The 19,458-nt window shown below is 37.5% G+C and overlaps 2 protein-coding genes across 3 annotated transcripts in view; one reads left to right on the forward strand and one right to left on the reverse strand.

Annotated features, from left to right (window-relative positions):
- The window catches only part of LOC119804674 (putative bifunctional UDP-N-acetylglucosamine transferase and deubiquitinase ALG13), a 35,326-nt gene extending 34,180 nt beyond the window's left edge, over positions 1 to 1,146 (forward strand). For both annotated transcript variants that reach the window (XM_038316219.1, XM_038316220.1), the window contains one exon: positions 281 to 1,146. In XM_038316219.1, the coding sequence (XP_038172147.1) occupies positions 281 to 537 (257 nt within the window). In that variant the 3' untranslated portion in view covers positions 538 to 1,146. The remainder of the gene's footprint in view (positions 1 to 280) is intronic.
- Positions 1,147 to 14,005: 12,859 nt separating this feature from the next.
- The window catches only part of Trpc5 (transient receptor potential cation channel subfamily C member 5), a 132,209-nt gene continuing 126,756 nt past the window's right edge, over positions 14,006 to 19,458 (reverse strand). The window contains exons 9-10 of the mRNA XM_038316885.1: positions 17,580 to 17,669; positions 14,006 to 14,698 (exon numbers count right to left, since the gene is read on the reverse strand). Coding sequence (XP_038172813.1) covers positions 14,006 to 14,698; positions 17,580 to 17,669 — 783 coding nt within the window. The remainder of the gene's footprint in view (positions 14,699 to 17,579; positions 17,670 to 19,458) is intronic.

Consider the following 19,458-nt stretch of genomic DNA (forward strand, 5'->3'; position numbering starts at 1 on the left):
CATGCAGCGCTCAGGGGACAGCCAAGAAAGGAGTCAGCTTCCTCCCATGTTGCTCACTAGAATGTCAGACTTTTCAGCAAGCATCTCCACCTATTGAGCAGCCTTGCTGACAGGTCTTGTGTTCTTTCTTATAATTAATAATATATTTAATTGTTCTTGTATGAGTATTCATTTATATTTAGTGAGTTTTTACGATAGAGAGTGTATGTCTCTCTCTCTCTGTGTGTGTGTGTGTGTGTGTGTGTATTTATATATATATATATAACCTTTTTCCTTTCAGATACTTTTCCCGTTGCTGATGCCGTACCTGTCCCTCATGGAGCAGTCTATTATCCAGTAATGGCAGATCCCTATGGGTCAACTTTACCAGGTTTTGATCCTTGCATTCCTGTGGCATCAGATTATCCCGGTGTTGCCATGTGGCATCCAGTTGGTGCAGCATATGGTGGTTCTGCCCAAATGCATGGTGCTATAAATTCTGGACCAGTTAACTATATGCTTCTACCTAACACACCTCATTATACACCTCAGAATTAAAATTTGGCAATATGAAATATTCTTTGCTGCCATTTTTACTTTCATGGTTGATAAATGTCTTATTAGTTCTTAAGTGGTGTAGGTGGTAAAAATGTTGAGTATTGTATGTCTTTAAAATTATTTTACTTTTGAAGTAAAATATTTCTTTAAAACAAGGGAATATCAATTTGTTATGAATAAGAAAATTGAAATGAATGTACTTCTAGTGCCTATAATGAGTAATTTCATTGTAGGCAGATTTCTGTTAGCCAGATTGTGAACATTGTATTAACTGATGGTGCCAATTGCTAAAAGAAAGAAAACATACAACTTGTTTTCTTAAGATATGGTGCATCTTAATCGACTATTTGAAATTGATAATGATTTCCACTTTTCGAGAAATGTAAGAAACAGAAAAAAACAAGAACCTATGCTCCTAAGCATTTGTTTGTATTAAATGAGATTTCTTTAAGAATTGTCAGAACTGAATTGTAGTCTGATATTAATAAGTTTTGAAAGCACATGGTGTTCTGCTTTACGTTTGCCGCATATGGTATTGTTTAATACTGGATTTACATAACTGTCCTACTGCACAGTATTATAGTGTCCTTTGCACAATTTGCAGTAAATAAAAACTAGCATTTAAAATTGCCAAAATGAGTGGAGTTTTCTTTTTGCAACAAAGAGGATACCAGATGTTTGATTGTTTCCGCATGTTTCTGCAGACATTGTGGTTACAAAGAATGAATTTATAGCTTGAATTGGTGAGAAATAATTTTAAGACCACTTAAAATATTATTTAATTTCAGCCCCATAGCAGTAAATACTAGCATATCTTTCTTTTCTGCTGATAATGTTCTATTCAGCTTTTTTTTAATTGAAATTATTTAGTTAGCCAAGAAAGTATTAGGTTTCCTTATGGCATTTAAAAACAATTTGTTTTTGTTGGTCCTCCTATTTGCATCTTCTCTGCTGTCCTCTCCTGTCTCCCTGGCCCCTTATACATTCCCACCCCAATAGTCTGCTTTTTGCTTTCGCAGCACATACATTCTTTTATCTATCTTCCCTTCCTCAACACTACTAATATTTTTAAGGCACAGTCAAGGTTTATTGAAGATATTTTAAAACAGATTTTAAGCATATGGTCTAAGAAAGGGATGATGGACACACTAGAGCATGAGTATGAGTTAGCATATTTCTGTTAGCCTCCTTAAGAAACTTTGGTTTCTTGCTTTATTTTCTGTAAGTCAGCATTTGTTATGTCTTGGCATTTTGTGTTTCCAAGTATGCACTCTCTCTCAAAGCATTCTTGTCTGTGGCTGTCTATGAGACATACTCCATTATCCCTTTTAACCTCTGACCTTTGTGTATCCAAACAAGTTGCCTATTGACCAGCCCTTTGGAGCTTAATTTGTTCCAAGTACTTTGTTTACCAGACACATGGCAACAAAAATATTCTTTGATTACTACAAAATGTGTTTACAAATAGTATCATTTAATTTTTAAGTTTTCTTTAAGGTGTGTGTGTATGTGTGTTGGGTGAGTGTTGTTATCTATACACATGTGTAGGTTAGAGGATAACTTGTGGGAGTCTGTTCTTTTTTCTAATCTGTGAGTTCTAGGGATTGAACTCATTGAGTCAAATTTGGCAACAAGTGTTTTTATTCACTGAGTCCATGCATTGACTCTAAATAACACCTTGTTTTAAAGGTTAATTTTGCTTCTGAATAAATCTTAGCTTTCACTCTTGAGCTACGTACCAGACCCAAGCCAAACCAAACAGAACAGCAAAATATTTGAGACATTAAGGCATGAGGTACTTAAACTGCTAGAATGGAATACATTACAAAGAAGGATACCTAGTCTTCAGTCTGCCCTTCTCAAGATGATTGAACTAGTAAGTTCTGAATGAATCAGTATATTAGAGTTCTACTTCATAATGGACACAGTACTAGTTGGGATTTTTGGTTTAGGTTCTGCAAGAAATAAATCATTATGGCCAATTTTCATTATGAGGTGTGCTTAGAGCTCATTATAGAGTCACTGATAAGCAGGAGGCATTAGGCTCCTCTCTCATTGCTGGCAACTAGCACCTGCTTGTCTTGGAACTTTGAGAGTTGGCAAATTGCAGGCCAATTTTGTCCAAGCCTCCAATCAGAAAAGGCGTTAATCTCAAACCCCAGCATATACATTAGATAAAACTTTACTTTCTTAGCTAATAGGATGGGGAATGTGGGAAGAGGATTATGCTAGAAGAATGCAAAGCTTGCCATTCTGGAGTAGCAGCCTTTGGGAAAATGGGCCAGTATTTCTCGCAATTAGGATTTTAAGAACTACTATCTCATGCCAAATCATTACACCAGCCCTTTGCCTATTATCTGTGCTGGTATCCTTTTGTGTGGAATTGTGTTTTAGAAAGACTTGCCTGGTTCAGACTGGTCCCTGCATCCTTGTGTGATTGGGTGAGAAATTTCTCTCACTTTTGTATTTTCTGATATTTAATATATAACAGGCACCCAGACATTAGCACAACTGATGCCATGTTGGAGACACCAAGGCACCATTATGACCTAAGAGCCCAGCACATGGACCCCAACACCTGCCAAAATGAGAACAAAGACCTAATCCATCTTACATAGTTCTGGTGAAGTCCCTACATTTACCATTTTTCCTTTTTTTTGCCTCTTTAGCTGTTTATTGTTCTTGCTAATTGGAGTTTGTCGACTTCAGTACATTTTTTTGTGTATAATAGCAAAAAAAAAAATATGGCTCTATGATTTGGGCAAGTTTCCTTTGTAGTCTGCTGACTAAAACGCTGGACTGGGACTGAACGAGCATGTGATCAGACTGGACTCTGAATGTGGCTGACAATCTGACAATGAGGGCTGACTGAGAAGCCAAGGACAATGGCACTGGGTTTTGATTCTACTGCATGTACTGGCTTTTTTGGAGCCTAGTCTGTCTGGATACGCACCTTCCTAGACCTGGATGGAGGGGGAAGGGCCTTGGACTCCCCACAGGGCAGGGCACCCTGACTTCTCTTAGGACTGGAGAGGGAGGGGGAGTGAGGGGAGGCGGGAGGGAAATGGGAGGATGGGAGGAGATGGAAATTTTTAATAAATAAATAAATAAATAAACCCGAAAACAAAAAACTAAGTTCTTGCTAGTCTCTTGTTAGAGTTTTTGTTCTTGCTCGCTCTTGGTAAAACTACAGTGGCATCTGAAACCTTCAATAAAGGAAATTGGGTGAGAAGTAAGCAAGGTTGTATACACCTGCAATTCCAGCAATCAAGTGCTTGGAAAAGGATCAGTGGCTTATAGGCCGGACTCAGTCACATAGTTGTAGTCCAGTGTGGATGGCTCAAGGAAGACCCTGAAACAAGTCAGATGATGGAACACTGGTTCATGTAACATTAAGTAACCATTCTCTGATGTTTTGAGTGTCCCAACACTTCTAAACTAAGTCAATTTGTCTGCCATTGTTTCACTAAGTTTCTAAAGAGTGTTTTAGAATGTATTGACACAGTTTGAAAATATGGGTCAGGGATTTATATGGTTATGAAGTGATCACTTCTGCCATAAGTTTTCTGTTGTATGCTTTTATTATTGCAAACTTTAAATTGTTGCAGTTGGGGAATATTTTCAGGTGTGTGACTTTTGTTTGCATCACATTTGTTTAACTTTGAAGCTATGTTACTGTGTTTAAAACACCTGATGGTCCTAATAAAGAACTGAACGGCCAATAACGAGGCAGGAGCAGGGGTGGGGGAGGGGCTAGCAGGCAAAGAGTATCAATAGAAGGAGAAATTTGGGAGGTGAGAGAATGACAACAAGGGGAGGAAAACATCAGTCCAGCCACCCAGCTACACAGCAAGCCACAGAGAAAGAAGAAAGGATATAGAAATAGAGATAAAAGCCCAGAGGCAAAAAGGTAGTTGGGGATAATTTAAGACAGGCTGGCAAGAAACAAGCCAAGCTAAGGCTAGGTACTCGTAACTAATAGCAAGCCTCCATATGTGGTTTATTTGGGAGCTTGGTGGTGTGTTCCCCAAAAGCCAAAGGAGTATGATACATTACACAACATGTTGCCTTGTCTTAAGTACATTCATTACCAATCGATGCAGCATAATTTGATAATTGTCCTTAAAAATTTAAACCATTTTGTAATGAGTTTAACTTGTTATTAAATCAGGTATACAACATTTACTACTTTAAACCACATTGCTTATGTTGCTTATGTATTCCTGTTGAAGAATATTTTCAGGTGTGAGACTTGGTTATGCGGCATTTGATTAACTGAAGCGCTCTCTCTCTCTCTCTCCTCTCTCTCTCTCTCTCTTGGCCTGTCTGAAACACTTGATGGTCCTAATTAAGAGGTGAATGGCCAAAAGCTAGGCAGAAGCAAGGATAGGTGGGGCTGGCAGGCAGAGTAAAAATGGAGAAAGGAAGAGAAGAGCAACAAGAGAAGGAAACTAGGGACTAGCCACCCAGCCAGTCACAGAGTAAGAAGGAAAATAAGATATACAGAAGTAAGAAAGATAAAAGCCCAGAAGGAAAAGGTAGTGAAGATAATTTGAGATAAGAAAAGCTGGCTAGAAATAAGCCAAGGTATGGCTGGGCATTCATAATTAAGAAATAAGCCTCTGTGTATGATTTATTTGGGAGTTGAGTGGTGGGCCCTTCAAAAAGCCAAAAGAGTAAAACATCACAGTTATTTTGGCATTCCATCGCGGGGCTCAAAAATATATCTAGAGCCTGAGAAAGCTGAAAAAGAAAATAAAAAGAACTCCTTTAAGAGGTGCTAATGTTCAGCTGGCAACACTAAACTAGAAACAAGTAAAAACAAAGGCTTGTGACAACTCAAATTCTGGCTTCCATAGCTAGCAAGGTTTAAAGCAGTTCTCAGGAACCTCAGACAGGGCACAAGCTTTGGGTTTGTCTCTCACGACCTGATCTGAGAGTGGGCAGAGCCAGCTGCTAGAGCATGTAGAGGATCCAGGTGTAGCTTAGCAATCTAAAGTTTGCTTGTGCAGTCAAAAATGGCTAAAGATAAACAGTAAAAGAGGTCCAGATTGGGGGGAAAAACAAAACAAAACTTCTAAACAGGTTCTAGTGTGTTTTACAGTGTGCTTGGGCTAAAGAAAATGGGTATAGGCAGTCATAGGAAGAAATAGATTAAAAATAATAAAATGTAAAGTCTTTAAAAAGACAGTACAAGTAGTGTAGAAGAAAAATGCCATGTAAAGATAGGAAACACAGGGAGTCTGGATCCTGTATGTTATTGTGTTTATTTTGAGTTTTTTGATTGCTGAAAAGCGAAGGACAGCTGCTGAGAGACCTGGAATTGAAAGAGGCTGTTGAAATAAACGAGCCTAGATACCTTAAGAATACCTCAACATAAATGTATTTATGAAATGGAAATCAAAAATCCTTTAGAGAAGAGGTTTTGCTTTTTTTTTTTTTTTTTTTGGAAACAAGAAGCTATGGATTCATTGCAGGTTGATATGGATCTGGTTTGATTTGGGGAGAGCTCCTGAAACTTGACAGATGATAGCTATCAACAAAGGTTATAACTGGTCTTTCCAACTTGGCCATTATCTCAAATTTTCTTTTTGGGATCATAAAAGTACTTTGCCCACATTCCACAAGAAGCAGTCTAGAGAACACAACATCCACTTTCTCCAGAGAAAAAGGGGTGTAGGTGGTCTTTGGTTATTTTGTTAGTCATGGATGTTTGTTATATTTAGGTTACTGTAGAAATATAGGATAAAATAACTATCTCAAATATTTTGCATTGGCATGTATTTTGGTATATGAGGATAAACTCAGCCAATTTTGTTACACTGCTGAAATTTGTTACACTGTATATGTTTTTCCTCTTGTTTAAAGGACTTTTGTATATTAATACAAATTTAAGGTAATTTTTGTTATAGCATATAATTTCTACTCTTTAAAGGATTTTCATACATTTATAAATATTTAAGGTTATTTTGTTACAACATATTGTATGTGTTTCTGCTCGTTTAAAGGATTTTTGTATGTTAAGTATTTAAGGCTATTTTTGTTACAACATATTGTATATATGTTTCTGTTCTTGTTTAAGGTATTGTATCTAGGTAGTTCATTTAAAAATGTAAAGTAAAATTCTAGTTTTTGAAAGCTATCATTGCATTACAAACTATTTAGGATAATAAAACACAGGTCAGTAGTTAATTCATCCATAACAATCAAATTTGTAGATATGTGCTAGGTATGCTTTCCAGATCATACATAGTTTGATTTTGGATAGATGGCCTTCCAACCTTTCAAAGATCTACAGTATATGGCATTTTAAATGTTTTTTTTTTAATTTAAGCTTTTACATGACAATGAGACACATATGCTCCTGACAGCACCAATTTACTTCAGAGATGATGGGTATTAAAGAAATTCCTTTTGGAGTTTGCTGTCATTGTGGCAAGATTAGCCATTTGGGCAAGAAGCTGCTCTTTCTTGGACTGCTTGACAGTATGTTGTATAAACTGGACATGCAGAACCCACAGGAAAGGCACCACCAGTGAACTTTGCCAGACTGAAAAAGGTGGGATGATCTTCAGGGTTTTTGACTCACAGAAAAAACTGTCAGACATTCTGCAGGTCACAGAGGAAAGTGACTGGAAAACTGCCAGTGGGACAGTCTGCCAAATTTCCTGCTTCATTGAAAAGTCTGTGAGATCGTATTGGCTTGTAGGCTGAAGATGGCCCCAACTATGCCAAGGAACTTTGGGTGACTGTCCAGGCAGTCAGATGTCTATGTCATTTATAGACTTTTTAGAAGTCGTCTGCAATCCATTTTTGTTTTTTTAAGTAATATTGTTTTCTTCTGGTGCCTTTGATGGAGTTGAAGACTAGATAGTTATAGTTTCAGTTTTCATACCTATGATAGCAATTTAGTTAGGTATAAAATTGTGGACTTACTGAGATGGAATAGATTATTTTTCTTTACATTTACCTTTAGAAACAAATGAATTGGAATTTAATACATTGTGCATGTAATCTTTACTTGATAATTGTTCTTATTGTATACAGTCTTACTATGTTAAGGTTAAAACTTCATTTTTGTTTAGAAAGAAAAAAGGAAAATGTTGGAAATACTATTTTAAGGTGTGTGACTTGTTTATGCTGCATTTGTTTTAACTGTGAAGCTGTGATTCTTTGCCTGTCTAAAACACCTGATGATCCTCATAAAGAGCTGAATGGTCAATAGCTAGGCAGAAGCAAGGATAGGTGGGGCTGGCAGGCAGAGAGTATAAATAGACGAAGAAAGGAAGAGCAGAGCAACAAGAGAACAAGGAAAGGAGGAAACTAGGGGCCAGCCACTGAGCCAGCCAAAAGTAAGAAGGAAAATAAAATATACAGAAGTAAGAAAGATAAAAGCCCAGAAGGAAAAGGTAGTGAAGATAATTGGAGATAAAAAAAAAAGCTGGCTAGAAACAAGCCAAGGTATGACTGAGCGTTCATAACTAAGAAATAAGCCTCTGTGTATGATTTATTTGGGAGCTGGGTGGTGGGACCCTCAAAAAGCTAAAAGAGTGAAAACATTACACAACATATTCCAGTCAATTTCTTTTCTTGTTGTTAGGCTGCAGTAGGGTTAGAGTAACCTGTATTGCTGCACAAGTCTGGAGTAGTTACTGAAGATAACTACCAGAAAGGAAGCAAATAACTTGGTAATTTAAAAACTCAAAACAGCAGAAACACTGGCAAGCTACATTTTTGGGTAGTTATGGGTATATTTATCCCTGTCTGTGCATGCATGTGGAGGCTTGAAATACGACTTCTGGTAGTACTCTTCAGAAACTTTTTCTTTTGAGACAGTCTTGGGGACATGGGACTCAATAATTAGGCTAGGCTGGCTGGTTGTCCAGGGATCAGTCTGTCACCACCTTTTGGAAAAAGAAATGTACACTACCATATCTGGTTCATTACATGGGTGTTTGAACATCAAAGTCAGATCCTCAAGCTTCTCTGGCAAGCACTTGGCTGATGGAGCTTTCCTAAGTCTTAACTTTTGCATTTTACCTCTTTAGTTTTCCTTGATACTACAAAAGCTGATCTCCTCTTTATTGTTAACCAAGTAGCAATTTTTGAATTATTGGGAGGAGAAACAAAGGTTTGGGACTTCTTTTCTGATTAAATCTGGTTATGCTAAAGGCAGAAATCTTAAGTAGTTTCCACAGCAAGAAGAAGGATTCATTTTAAGCTGTGTGTATTTATTCTCAAAACTAATTGTGTCTCTCCTTAATTAAGAGAAGATGAAAATATTCTATTTTACTGTTGAAATTTAAGAATTGTTAATTTCAAACGTTTCATTTCCTTGGAGTCTATAATCAAGCCATAACCATTTAATTATCTTTGGATAAAAATGTAAGCAAACAAATCATATTTTAATGTGAATACTAGACTTTCAAAACTTAATTCAGATGTAAATCTATATGAATAACAAAATGATGTGTTGGGGAGGGTGGTAGAGCTTGAACTGAATCTAGGCTTTTCTAACTGTGGGGCAGATTTAGTCCATTGCACATGATACATCTTTGAAGCATTTTCTTTTCCTCTTACAATAAAAGTTTAAGAATGTAAGAGAACTAATATAGTGAAAGACAATCTCCTGTTCCCTCCCACCCCCAGCTTATAGAATATTAGATTCTGATGGAAGCAACTTGACTTAGAATACCTATATGTCTTTTAGCTGAACTATCAAAGAGTTTTCCTCATAAGACTTGTGAGGAACATGTGAAAAATGTAGTTTCAGGAAAAGATGCACTTGAGCTTAGGTAACTACTGTTTGCTAAAACTACTTTGGAGTTAAAGCTTAGGTCCACTGTATTTACTATTCTCTACTTTCACCTTGTGCTAGAAAAGTTTCATAAAACAATGCCTTGGTGACTTCAGAAGTTAGTAAGAGTTCAGAATTTTAATGTTTCTATTTTTGTTGTCTTGCTTGGTTTGAAGAGAGAAAGAACAAAGTTGGTGCGTAGGGTACTGTGAAGGATCTGGGAGGAATTGGGGTGGGGAACTATTATCAAAATATATTGTATGAAAAAGTATCAATTAAAAAGTCTTAAATATTGAAAATAAGATTTTAGAGTAGTTATAAGGTCCAGACAGATCTTGCTAAGACATGTAGAAGGTTGGGGAAGCCTATCAATAGTTAATTGAGTTCTTAAAATTTTATACTTCTCAAGGATATTCACTAGCTCTGTGTAAGACTACTTTTGTAAAGTACATGGTCAAAATTTATAGTTGAAATTAATTGAGGTGAGTGGACCATTTTCAGTTTTACTATTTCAACCCTTAATAGTAATGGCCTTTTACATAGAACTATTCAAATAATATTGATTTTCAGTCATACTTTTCAAATTATTTTGTACTACAGTAGTCTGTTAGTGTTTTCTACTGGTTAAATTATAGTGCGAAACCCAATGCTGTCCATCAACATTTATTAATAGGTATAAATGATTACACTGGAAAAGGAGGAACAAAACATCTTATTTCTAAGTAGCCATACATTTTGTGGGAGGGGAAGTAAATGCTTTATTTTTCTTTATACTGGAGCTAAAAACACACAAAATTATTATACAGGATTCTTTTTCACACATTTCAGGTTGACACTAACTTTGCACTTGTTACAGAAAATATTTAAATAAAGTAATTACTCAGAGGTTTTAGCTTTTAAAATAATCTGCAGAGTCAAAGTGCCATTTGTACAAACACTGAAATTTTTCTTTCATAAATTAAACTCAGGAGATATAATTATAACCTTACTTTTGACACAAACATTTTTCTATATGATGATGTGCAAGGGATCACTGACTACACTGAGAAAATTTATCAAGCATAGCCTCTATTTTCTAGTTTTTCTCTCTCCTATCAACTGTTAAGTCTGTAGCTCCAAATTGCATTCACTATTTTGACTAGGAAGAAATTCTCTATCCCCATTTTGTAAATTACTGAAGAAGCAGAATCTGTAAGCAGTTAAAATATTTCTCTCTTCTTGATTATTACCTCTAGTATACACATGAAAAGCAATAAAAACATATCCATTTGTTTTCCTTGGAAAGGTTGTACTTAGTCTTATCTGAACCGAAATGATCTGGACAAGGTCTGTTACTGTTGTACCATTGAAATAAGAGACCATGGTCATACTGTGTTTAAAGGGGGGGAGGATTCAAATAGCTAAGTCTAAACTTAGTACTTTAGGAAATTCTATTCCCTTTAACATTGAGTAAACTAATGAGGTTGATGGCCTGGGTTTAGAACTCTCCTTGTGTACCCACACTAGCATTGATTATAGTGCCATTGCTTGTAGAATTGATGAAAAACATTTAAACTCTGCTTCTCCTTCCTAAATATGTCAGGTGCAGTTGTCTTTTGATCGACTCCAGGCAACTAAGCGCCTTGTTTGTGGAAGTGTAGTGCTATGGGATTGATGAAGCTATATTTTAAATAAAATGATTAGATCTTGTATGGAAGCACCTACTGTGGACATTGTATTTTTCAGATGACCTAGAATTCAGCTAGCTGATTTCGTATTTCTATTTGAGCCTCATCTCACTACATCAGCTGCTATGAATGTTGAGTCCAAAATTCTACCTTCCATTTTCTTCCTGTAGAATCTTCAGCAGTTTTTTTGTTGTTTACCTTTTTGTTGTTTGTTTGCCTTTTCTGTTACTCCTCCTTGCTAACAACCCACTTGCCAGAACCTGTACACAATAAAATGTTTCTTTTGGATTACCTAAGATTTAGAACGACAGTTCTCAGTTTGTTTAGATCTTAGGCCACAGGAACTCTTGATGTACTTCGTTGTTCCAACACCAGGATTTCAGGGGTTAAATCTTGATTGTCCTGTAATCTGTGGAGATTCTCTACTTAAGTATGTTGTCCTTTAAATTTTTCTTAGGAGGCACTATATTTTTGTAAAGTTACCACTACTCCAAGCATGCTGCAAGTTGATTTTAAGTTGCAAAGGGTAACAAAGCATCTTGGGAAGTAATAGGATGCATTTTGATTACAGATTGAGCTGCCCCGTGGGTGCTGGAAATAAAATCTGGGTCCTCTATTAGAGCAAGTGCTTTTAAGCACTGAGCCATCTCTCCAGCCCTCCACCTTTTAAAAATTGGTACCAGGAACAGAACTCAGGACTGACTATTAGGAAAGTTCTCCATCCCTGAAATGTTTTTAAACTGTAACAGGGTAGAAAGTTGTTGATAAAAATGTTGCTATCACCAACATGGAACTTCGGATAATGACTGTTTAGTTGCAGCCTTTATCCTAAATGAGGCCTCAACATAGCTAATGAAGTCTTAAGCCCAAGAAATATGGCACTAGTGTCTTCAACAGGAGAGAATGGCTGTCCAGAACATAACTGAGAGAAGACTGCTTTGGAACATGATTTCATGGCTTTCTACTGATTTGACCATTAGAACAGTTACACATAGATTGTTAATAGTCCATATATTTGTGAGAAAGATGTTTTTACTATATGCTTATATATTGACTTTGTTGGTGGTTTTGTGAGTTACGGTTGTAGTAGGTTAATTTATCATTAAGACTAAATTTTACAGTTGGAAATGTTGAAATTACTTTAGAACTCTTCCTTTTAGAAAGTAATCTGTCTCAGTATTGGAGCTATTTGTGACAGTCCCTCAGTAAAGTAGGGCAGCAGTTGGATTTGAATATATGAGCACTTCAGATAAGACTAAGATTATTTTTGAACAGACCCTTGCCAAATGTGTGTTGGTTCATTTTGCTGTCGTAATTATTTTTTTCTGTGTATCTGAGTTGTATTCCTCACCACTTCCTGCCTCCCTTTTCCGTGATTTGGCTAATTTCCACAAGAAACAGTTTTACCATCATTCACCAATACTAGGGATAGAGGTGGAAAGTCAGTTTAACATAAACTACACTGTCAAAAGCAAGTTTACAGACACATTTACATTAATAACTCCTCATTTCACATCCAGCAGACATTACACAAGAATGTAGATGGATTCTTGTTGGTGTTGACAGTTAAAAAGAACAGGTGGTGCCCAATGAACAGTTTTACTTTTCTACCATATAAATTGTTAATCTCCACAAACAACACATATGATGGTAAAACTATGCTTGCTCAGCAGGCCATTGTTTAGTGGATGTCAATCCTAAAATGGCTACCAAATTCATCCTAACTTCATTTTAACTTGTAAGTAAGTACTCCTGGACTATGGGAAAGAGTTTGAATGTGTAAATATAGCTTTCTTTGAAGGCAGAATTGAGTTCTACGAATCCACTAGGATTATTACATTAGATCTCTAACAGTTCACACATGCAGACTCCACTGGCCTCCAGTGGGTATTGCAGCTGCAACCTGAATTAGGTTATCTGAACCTAAAATTGTGTCTGCTAGGTTTTCTTTCCAGAAAGCAATTAATTAAATTGAGGTGCTCTTTTCCCCCCTATATTTAAATACCTCAGTAAAATGTCATTTTTTTCTGATAAAAAATATTTCAAATCCAGTCTTTAGTCTTAGAAATGCCTTTATATCAATGATGATTAAAACTATCCACAGTAGATAGGACCCTATAAATATACCAGCTAATTATATTTTTTCTTGCCAATGTTTGAGCTGTAGTAACTATTCGTTAGAATGCAGTAGAAGAATTTTTTTTTTTGGAAAAAAGTACACATCCTAAATACTAAATTTGACACTCTCAAAATTTAAAATGTACAAGTTAACCAAAATATACAAACACGGGAAAGCAAAGCAGCTAAATTATTAGCTATGGCGCACGCTGTAGAGTAAATATCTCATTGGCACACTTTAAGAAACTTACACAACTTTAAGAAACGAAACCTCAACAGTCCTCACAATTAGAAGTTATGGTGTCTTAAAACAAAACAGAAAGGCCAGGTCTACCTAGAAACCACAAGCTGAGAATTCTTTGGAGTCCAGTCTCCCTTTCATGCTGTTCATTGTGTTCATTGAACCAGCATGGGCAGCGTATAGCACTGAAGAGCAACAAAGACAGGCACGTTGATTTGCCTTATCTGATAGCTGGTAGGGACTGTGGACCATATCCCTCAGCTCTGTGGGGAGATGGGTGTGTGATCCTGAGGAAAGTCAGGAATCTGTGCGGCAGCTATGGTAGCAAAATGGCACCAGGAGCTTCAACGAGGCAAGGATAAGAACAGCAAAGCAAAGGGATTAAGCACCCAACTGCATCTCTGCTGACTGGGGTAATTCCCATTCCGTTGGGTTCAAGATGGATCTAGAATTTATAGATATAAAAAGGCAAATTATAATAACAGCAAAACAGAACATGAAGAATGTGGCTATAAAAGACGGCAAATAATAAGAGTTCCACTCCTTGGCGGGGGACCATGAGGGAACCATATTTCCGGTCACCTCTGAGAATGAGGAATTACAAATGTTCTCTTGAATTCCAGAACAGATGACGGAGGGCTTGAGTTAGAGTCGAGTTGTAACTTGTTCTTCCTGTCCATCACCCCATTTGTGCATGAGCAAGTCACAAGCCTCTCCCCAAGTTTCAAACACATCCTCTGATGAGTCTAAAAGTTTAGAATTGGAGGAGCAGATTCTGGATACACAGTGAAGAGAGCTGGAACAGGCTAGGGGGCATTCACTCCTCCCAGCAGCACCCCGGATTTCACCTAACTCTACCTCACTAAGGTTCATTTCGCTTTTAGAACAGGCCTCTGCCTTCCCTTGCTCCATCTGAGAATATCTGATGTCCTCCCACATATAATGTTGCTGGGCAATGCCATCGGAGATGGTGTACATTGGCTCTGAAGTAGGTTCAGAGGTCTGACCACTAAACTTGGAGAATAAGAGACCCAGTTTCTTGAAAGAGGGGCCCATGAAGGATCGCTTGCTTGATGACTCTGATTTTGACTTCTGGTGAGTACCACTGGCTCTTGGCATGGTTCTGATGAGAGGTCCCTCGTGGCAGGTCTTTTTCTTGCAGCCTAAATTGAAAGAGACGCTCTTAGTTTTGGCCCGTGCCCCACCATGGCCATCATGGGTATCATCCCTTGGAGAGAATTCAGCACTGCTAGTGGAAAAGCTTCTTCTTGGTTGTTTTCTGTTTCCCAAAAGGTCAAGTACTTCATAACGAAAGCTTGAGATGTCCTGTTTTAATTCCTAGCAAAAGAAAGGAGACATGTTTTGTTAGAAAAAAAAAGGTCTTTAAAGAAAATATTTGGAATTTTGGATAGCCTGTTTTACATAGTAATAAACCATGAAGCACACATTATCCTGTAAAAATCTTTCATTAGTCAAGCACAGAAAGACTTCTTTGACCATTGGAAAAACTACAGTGGGTAAGGTTTATTTCAGAACCTGTGAAACAGGAATATAAACTAATCCCTAACAAAGTAATAACTGGGCTGGAAAAATGGCTTACGCAGTTAGGAGCACTGGCTCCTCTCCCAGATTACCTGGATTCAATTCTCAGCATCCACATGGCATCTCACAACCATCTGTAACTCCAGTTCTAGGGGATCCAACAACACCCTCTCCTGGCCTTTATCTGCATGAGGTGCACACATGGTGCACATAGGTATATGCAGACAAATGCACATATAGGCACAATACTCTCACACACAAGATGTTAAAAATAAAGTGGTTGATGACAAGTTATTTGATTAGAATACTGGCTCTCCTGAGTGTCAGAAGTTAAAGGACGGCTGAAGAAGAGAAGACCTTTAGGATCCAAGAAGGAAACTGAAGAAATAAAGTATCAGGTGACAAGATAGCTGCTTGTATACTATTAACTTGTTCCTTTAGAGCTTTTCAAAGTTGAAATCTGATCAAGTCATCCTCCCGCTTAAAATGTGTTGGTAACATGTCTTAGGAAACACTAGAAATACTGTATCATGGACTACAGGGCTTTTCTGTACCTGGTACCTCTCCATCTCCATTTTCCCTTTTCCAATTCCTCTAGCCCCTATACTCATGAACTGACATGCAATAATAACTTAGCAAAGTGATTGGCATATTGGTCCTCAACACATAAATTCCACCTGTGGATTAAGATAATAGAAATCCTGAGTGACTTCCAGGGATGTTATATATCTGTGTGTGCATGTGTCATGTATCCTGGGATAGGGTTTTTTATTCTAGGCTCTACTAATATGTCTGGCAGGATAGATTTTTGTTGTTGTTGTTTGTTTTTTTTTTTTTTTTTGAGACAGGGTTTCTCTGTGTAGCTTTGGATCCTGTCCTGGCACTAACTTTTGTAGACCAGGCTGGCCTCGAACTCACAGAGATCCGCCTGCCTCTGCCTCCCAAGTGCTGGGATTAAAGGTGTGCACTACCACCGCCCAGATTGGTAGGATAGTTTTCTATGATGGAAAGCTATCTTGTTAATTGTGGGATTGCTAGTAGCAACCCTCTTTGTACCCACTAGATGCCAGTATGACAACTTAAAACAGACAGCCAAATGTGCCCTAAGTACATAAATGCCCCTGTGTGAGAATCACTCTTTTAGCTTGATACCAACAGTGGGAAAATTCTACTATGTAATTGTAGTTTCTTTAGACTTAAAATTTAAAAATACATATTCTGGATTTTTCAAGAAGGCATTTAAGGTCTCTAGGCATTTTCTCTTTGCTGCCTTATCCCTTAGCATGCATTCTTGCTATATCAATTAAGTAAGTTCTTCTCACCCTGATAATATCAAAGGAAAGAACAGGCTCATTTTGGTCATAAAACTGATTGTGACAAACATTGATAAAAACCTCTCGACCCCAAATTGTGTGGGGCCCCAATCTGAGACAAAAAATTATAGGCAATAGTGACTACAAGGAGAAGAATGAACCTCTCCCAGAGATAAGTTCCCTAATTGGTTGTTCAGTGTAAAGTGATCAGCACTGAAACCATTTAAATGTAAATAACAAAAACACAAAATGATGTGGGATGTCCTTCTGTGTATATGTGTTGCTTTTATTGGTTAATGAATAATGCTGTTTTGGCCAATGGCTTAACAGAGTAAAGCCAGGCAGGAAAACCAAACAAAGATATATAGAGAGTAGGTGGAATCAAGGAGATGCCATGTGGTTGCTGAAGGAGAAAGATGCCAGAACCTTTCAAGTAAGCCACAGTCTCGTGGTGATACACAGATTAATAGAGATGGGTTAGTTTAAGATGTAAGAACTAGCTAGGAATATGCCTAAGCCTTTGGCCAAAGAGTGTTGTAATTAATATAGTTTTGTGTGGTTATTCAGGTCTGGGCATCCAGAAAACAAAAGCACAGTCTCTGTTTACACTCAAAAAGTTGTATGTGTATACCACATACACATGTATGAAACAAAAAGAGAAGCTATGAACTAGAGAGTTGGGAATATGGGAGAGATATGAAGGTGTGTAGCTGGGAGGAGCAGGAGGAAGGATGAAAAGTAATATTCTATTTCAATTACAAGCATTATTATTATTATTATTATTATTATTATTATTTGGTTTTTCGAGACAGGGTTTCTCTGCAGCTTTTTTAGAGCCTGTCCTGGAACTAGCTCTTGTAGACCAGGCTGGCCTCGAACTCACAGAGATCCGTCTGCCTCTGCCTCCCGAGTGCTGGGATTAAAGGCGTGCGCCACCACCGCCCGGCAAGCATTATTTTTTTTTAGAAAAGGAAAAATTCTCTCCACTTACTGAATGGCAGATAATTCCAAGACAGAATAAGAATTGCATGGACTAGAGACATGGCTTAGTGGTTAAGAGAACTGTGCTCTTCCAGAAGACCTGGGTTCAGTTCCCACTACCCACATGGTGGCTCTCAAGAACCTGTGTAACACCACCCCCAGGGGCAATCTGACACCTAGACAACAAATGTGCAGGCAATCCCCCCCCCCAAAAAAAACTGATAAACTCAATTTAAAAAAAAAGAATAATTTTTGGAAGAATAAGACTTGTAATTGAGTTATTCTTGTACTATATGAAGAGAGAGAGAGAGAGAGAGAGAGAGAGAGAGAGAGAGAGAGAGAGAGAGAGAGAGAGAGATTTACCCACTTCATGATTAAATTACCTTAAAGTTTTCTTCTGTTAGTCCCTCATTTGTTTTGGAGTTTCTTATCATTGCAGCCACATATCTCTTGACTAAATTTCTGATAACTTCCTGGAATTGAAAAAGCATGACGAGGTATTCAGTTTCCTGTTCAGACTATCAGGTAAATAAGGAAGCCATCTTTGCTATAGGAAATCCTCACTGTATCTAGCAATGTTCTGCCAAAAAACTTAAGTTCATTGAGTTACTAAATCATTGCATCTCTGAATTTTGGTGGCAGAATATGCCAGTCACCATTAAATTTACCCCAAAGGAATGCTCATATTCAATTCAATATCTATTCCTCTGGGATGGATTAAACTTTAGTACTTTTAGTGAAATAGGGGGTTTTTCTCTTCATGAAGTTGGGAGTCACTAAGTGAGTTACTAATTTTTTTGTTTGTTTTGTGTTTTGAGACAGTTTTTTTGTTTTTTGTTTTTTGTTTGCTTTTGTTTTTTTCCTGTGTAGCCTGGGCTATGCTGAAACTCATTCTGCAGACCAGCCTGGCCTGGAACTCACAGAGATCTGCCTACCTCTGCCCCCCAAGTGCCAGAATTAAAGGCATATGCCATCACCACCTACTACGAGCTAGTAATTTTATGATCAAGATTTTTTTTTATAGAATCAACCTACACTTCACTTTTATAGGGAATGCCTCTATTAGCCTCAGGTTTAATGGAAAACACATGGCTGCCAGGTTGATATTGACGATAGCTTCTGCTTACTGCAATGTGCCCGGCACCACCATCCCCACTGAATTTTCCTAGCCCCATAATTTAGCTTTTACTGTTATTCCTGGTTTACATCCCCACTGAATTTTCACCACCCTGTAATTTAGCTTTTTTTTTCTTCCTGGCTTACAAATGAAGAAGCTGAGGCTTAGCATTGTTAACTGGCGTCTTCAGGATCACAGTGCTAGACAATGTAAAAATTAGATTTCAGTTCTACTTCAAGCTGATTCCAGAGTCTATAGTAATAATTAGCAATGCTCTGGCTACCGTGTCTGCTACTCGGTGAACTTCAATAAGTCAGTGAGCTGCCCAGGAAATGTTCTGTTAATGATGTTTGAAGCAGAAAGTAAAGGCAATGAATCTTGCCTAGGTGTCAGCATTTTCTATCATGATTAGAGATGGAGGGAGACATAGTGAGGGAAGGGTCACCTATGAAACACTGTGCTTTGTGTTGCTCATTGCTATTTGTGCCTAAGATGAATAAAATTTGGGAAGCCATTTGTGGAATAAGGTTGAGTTACCTTTCCTTTAAACCTTGTAGGATATTTTTCTGTCTGGGTTTCTTAAGATAAAGTTTCATGTAACTCAAGATGACCTTTAAACTTGTTACATAGTTGAGGATAACCTTGAACTTCTGATCTTTTTGCCCCCATCACACTCAGTTTAGATGGCGTTGGGGATCATATTCGGGGCCTCATATGTGGTAGGCAATCAGTCTGCCACCTGAGATATTTCCCCTACTCTGCATTTATTTTGATCTGGAACGTTAAATATAGTCTCTTATCTGTGATTTTCAAAGATTACTTTCCATAAATACCTCGCATATCAGTGCTGAGTTGTCTTCTGGTTGGTCCCATCAGAAGCACATATCTGCTCCTTTGATTAAAGTCATGTTTATAATTTAGAAAGATCTGTGTCCTGATAAAAGATTTTACTTCAGTGAAGCTGCTAATAATGTCCTCATATTCTGTATTTGCTACTTCTTGTGTATTCCCATTTCTGTATGTGCTTTTTGTTCGCAGTAAGTTTTATCCATCTAGTCAGTTAATTTGATTAGCTTTAGCGAAGTAGTATCTTTCACCCCTGAAAGATGATAGGCTTCTAAGGTGTCATGCTTTTCCACAATGAT

The sequence above is a fragment of the Arvicola amphibius genome, chromosome X (assembly GCF_903992535.2).
Source record: "Arvicola amphibius chromosome X, mArvAmp1.2, whole genome shotgun sequence".
Lineage (NCBI taxonomy): Eukaryota > Metazoa > Chordata > Mammalia > Rodentia > Cricetidae > Arvicola > Arvicola amphibius.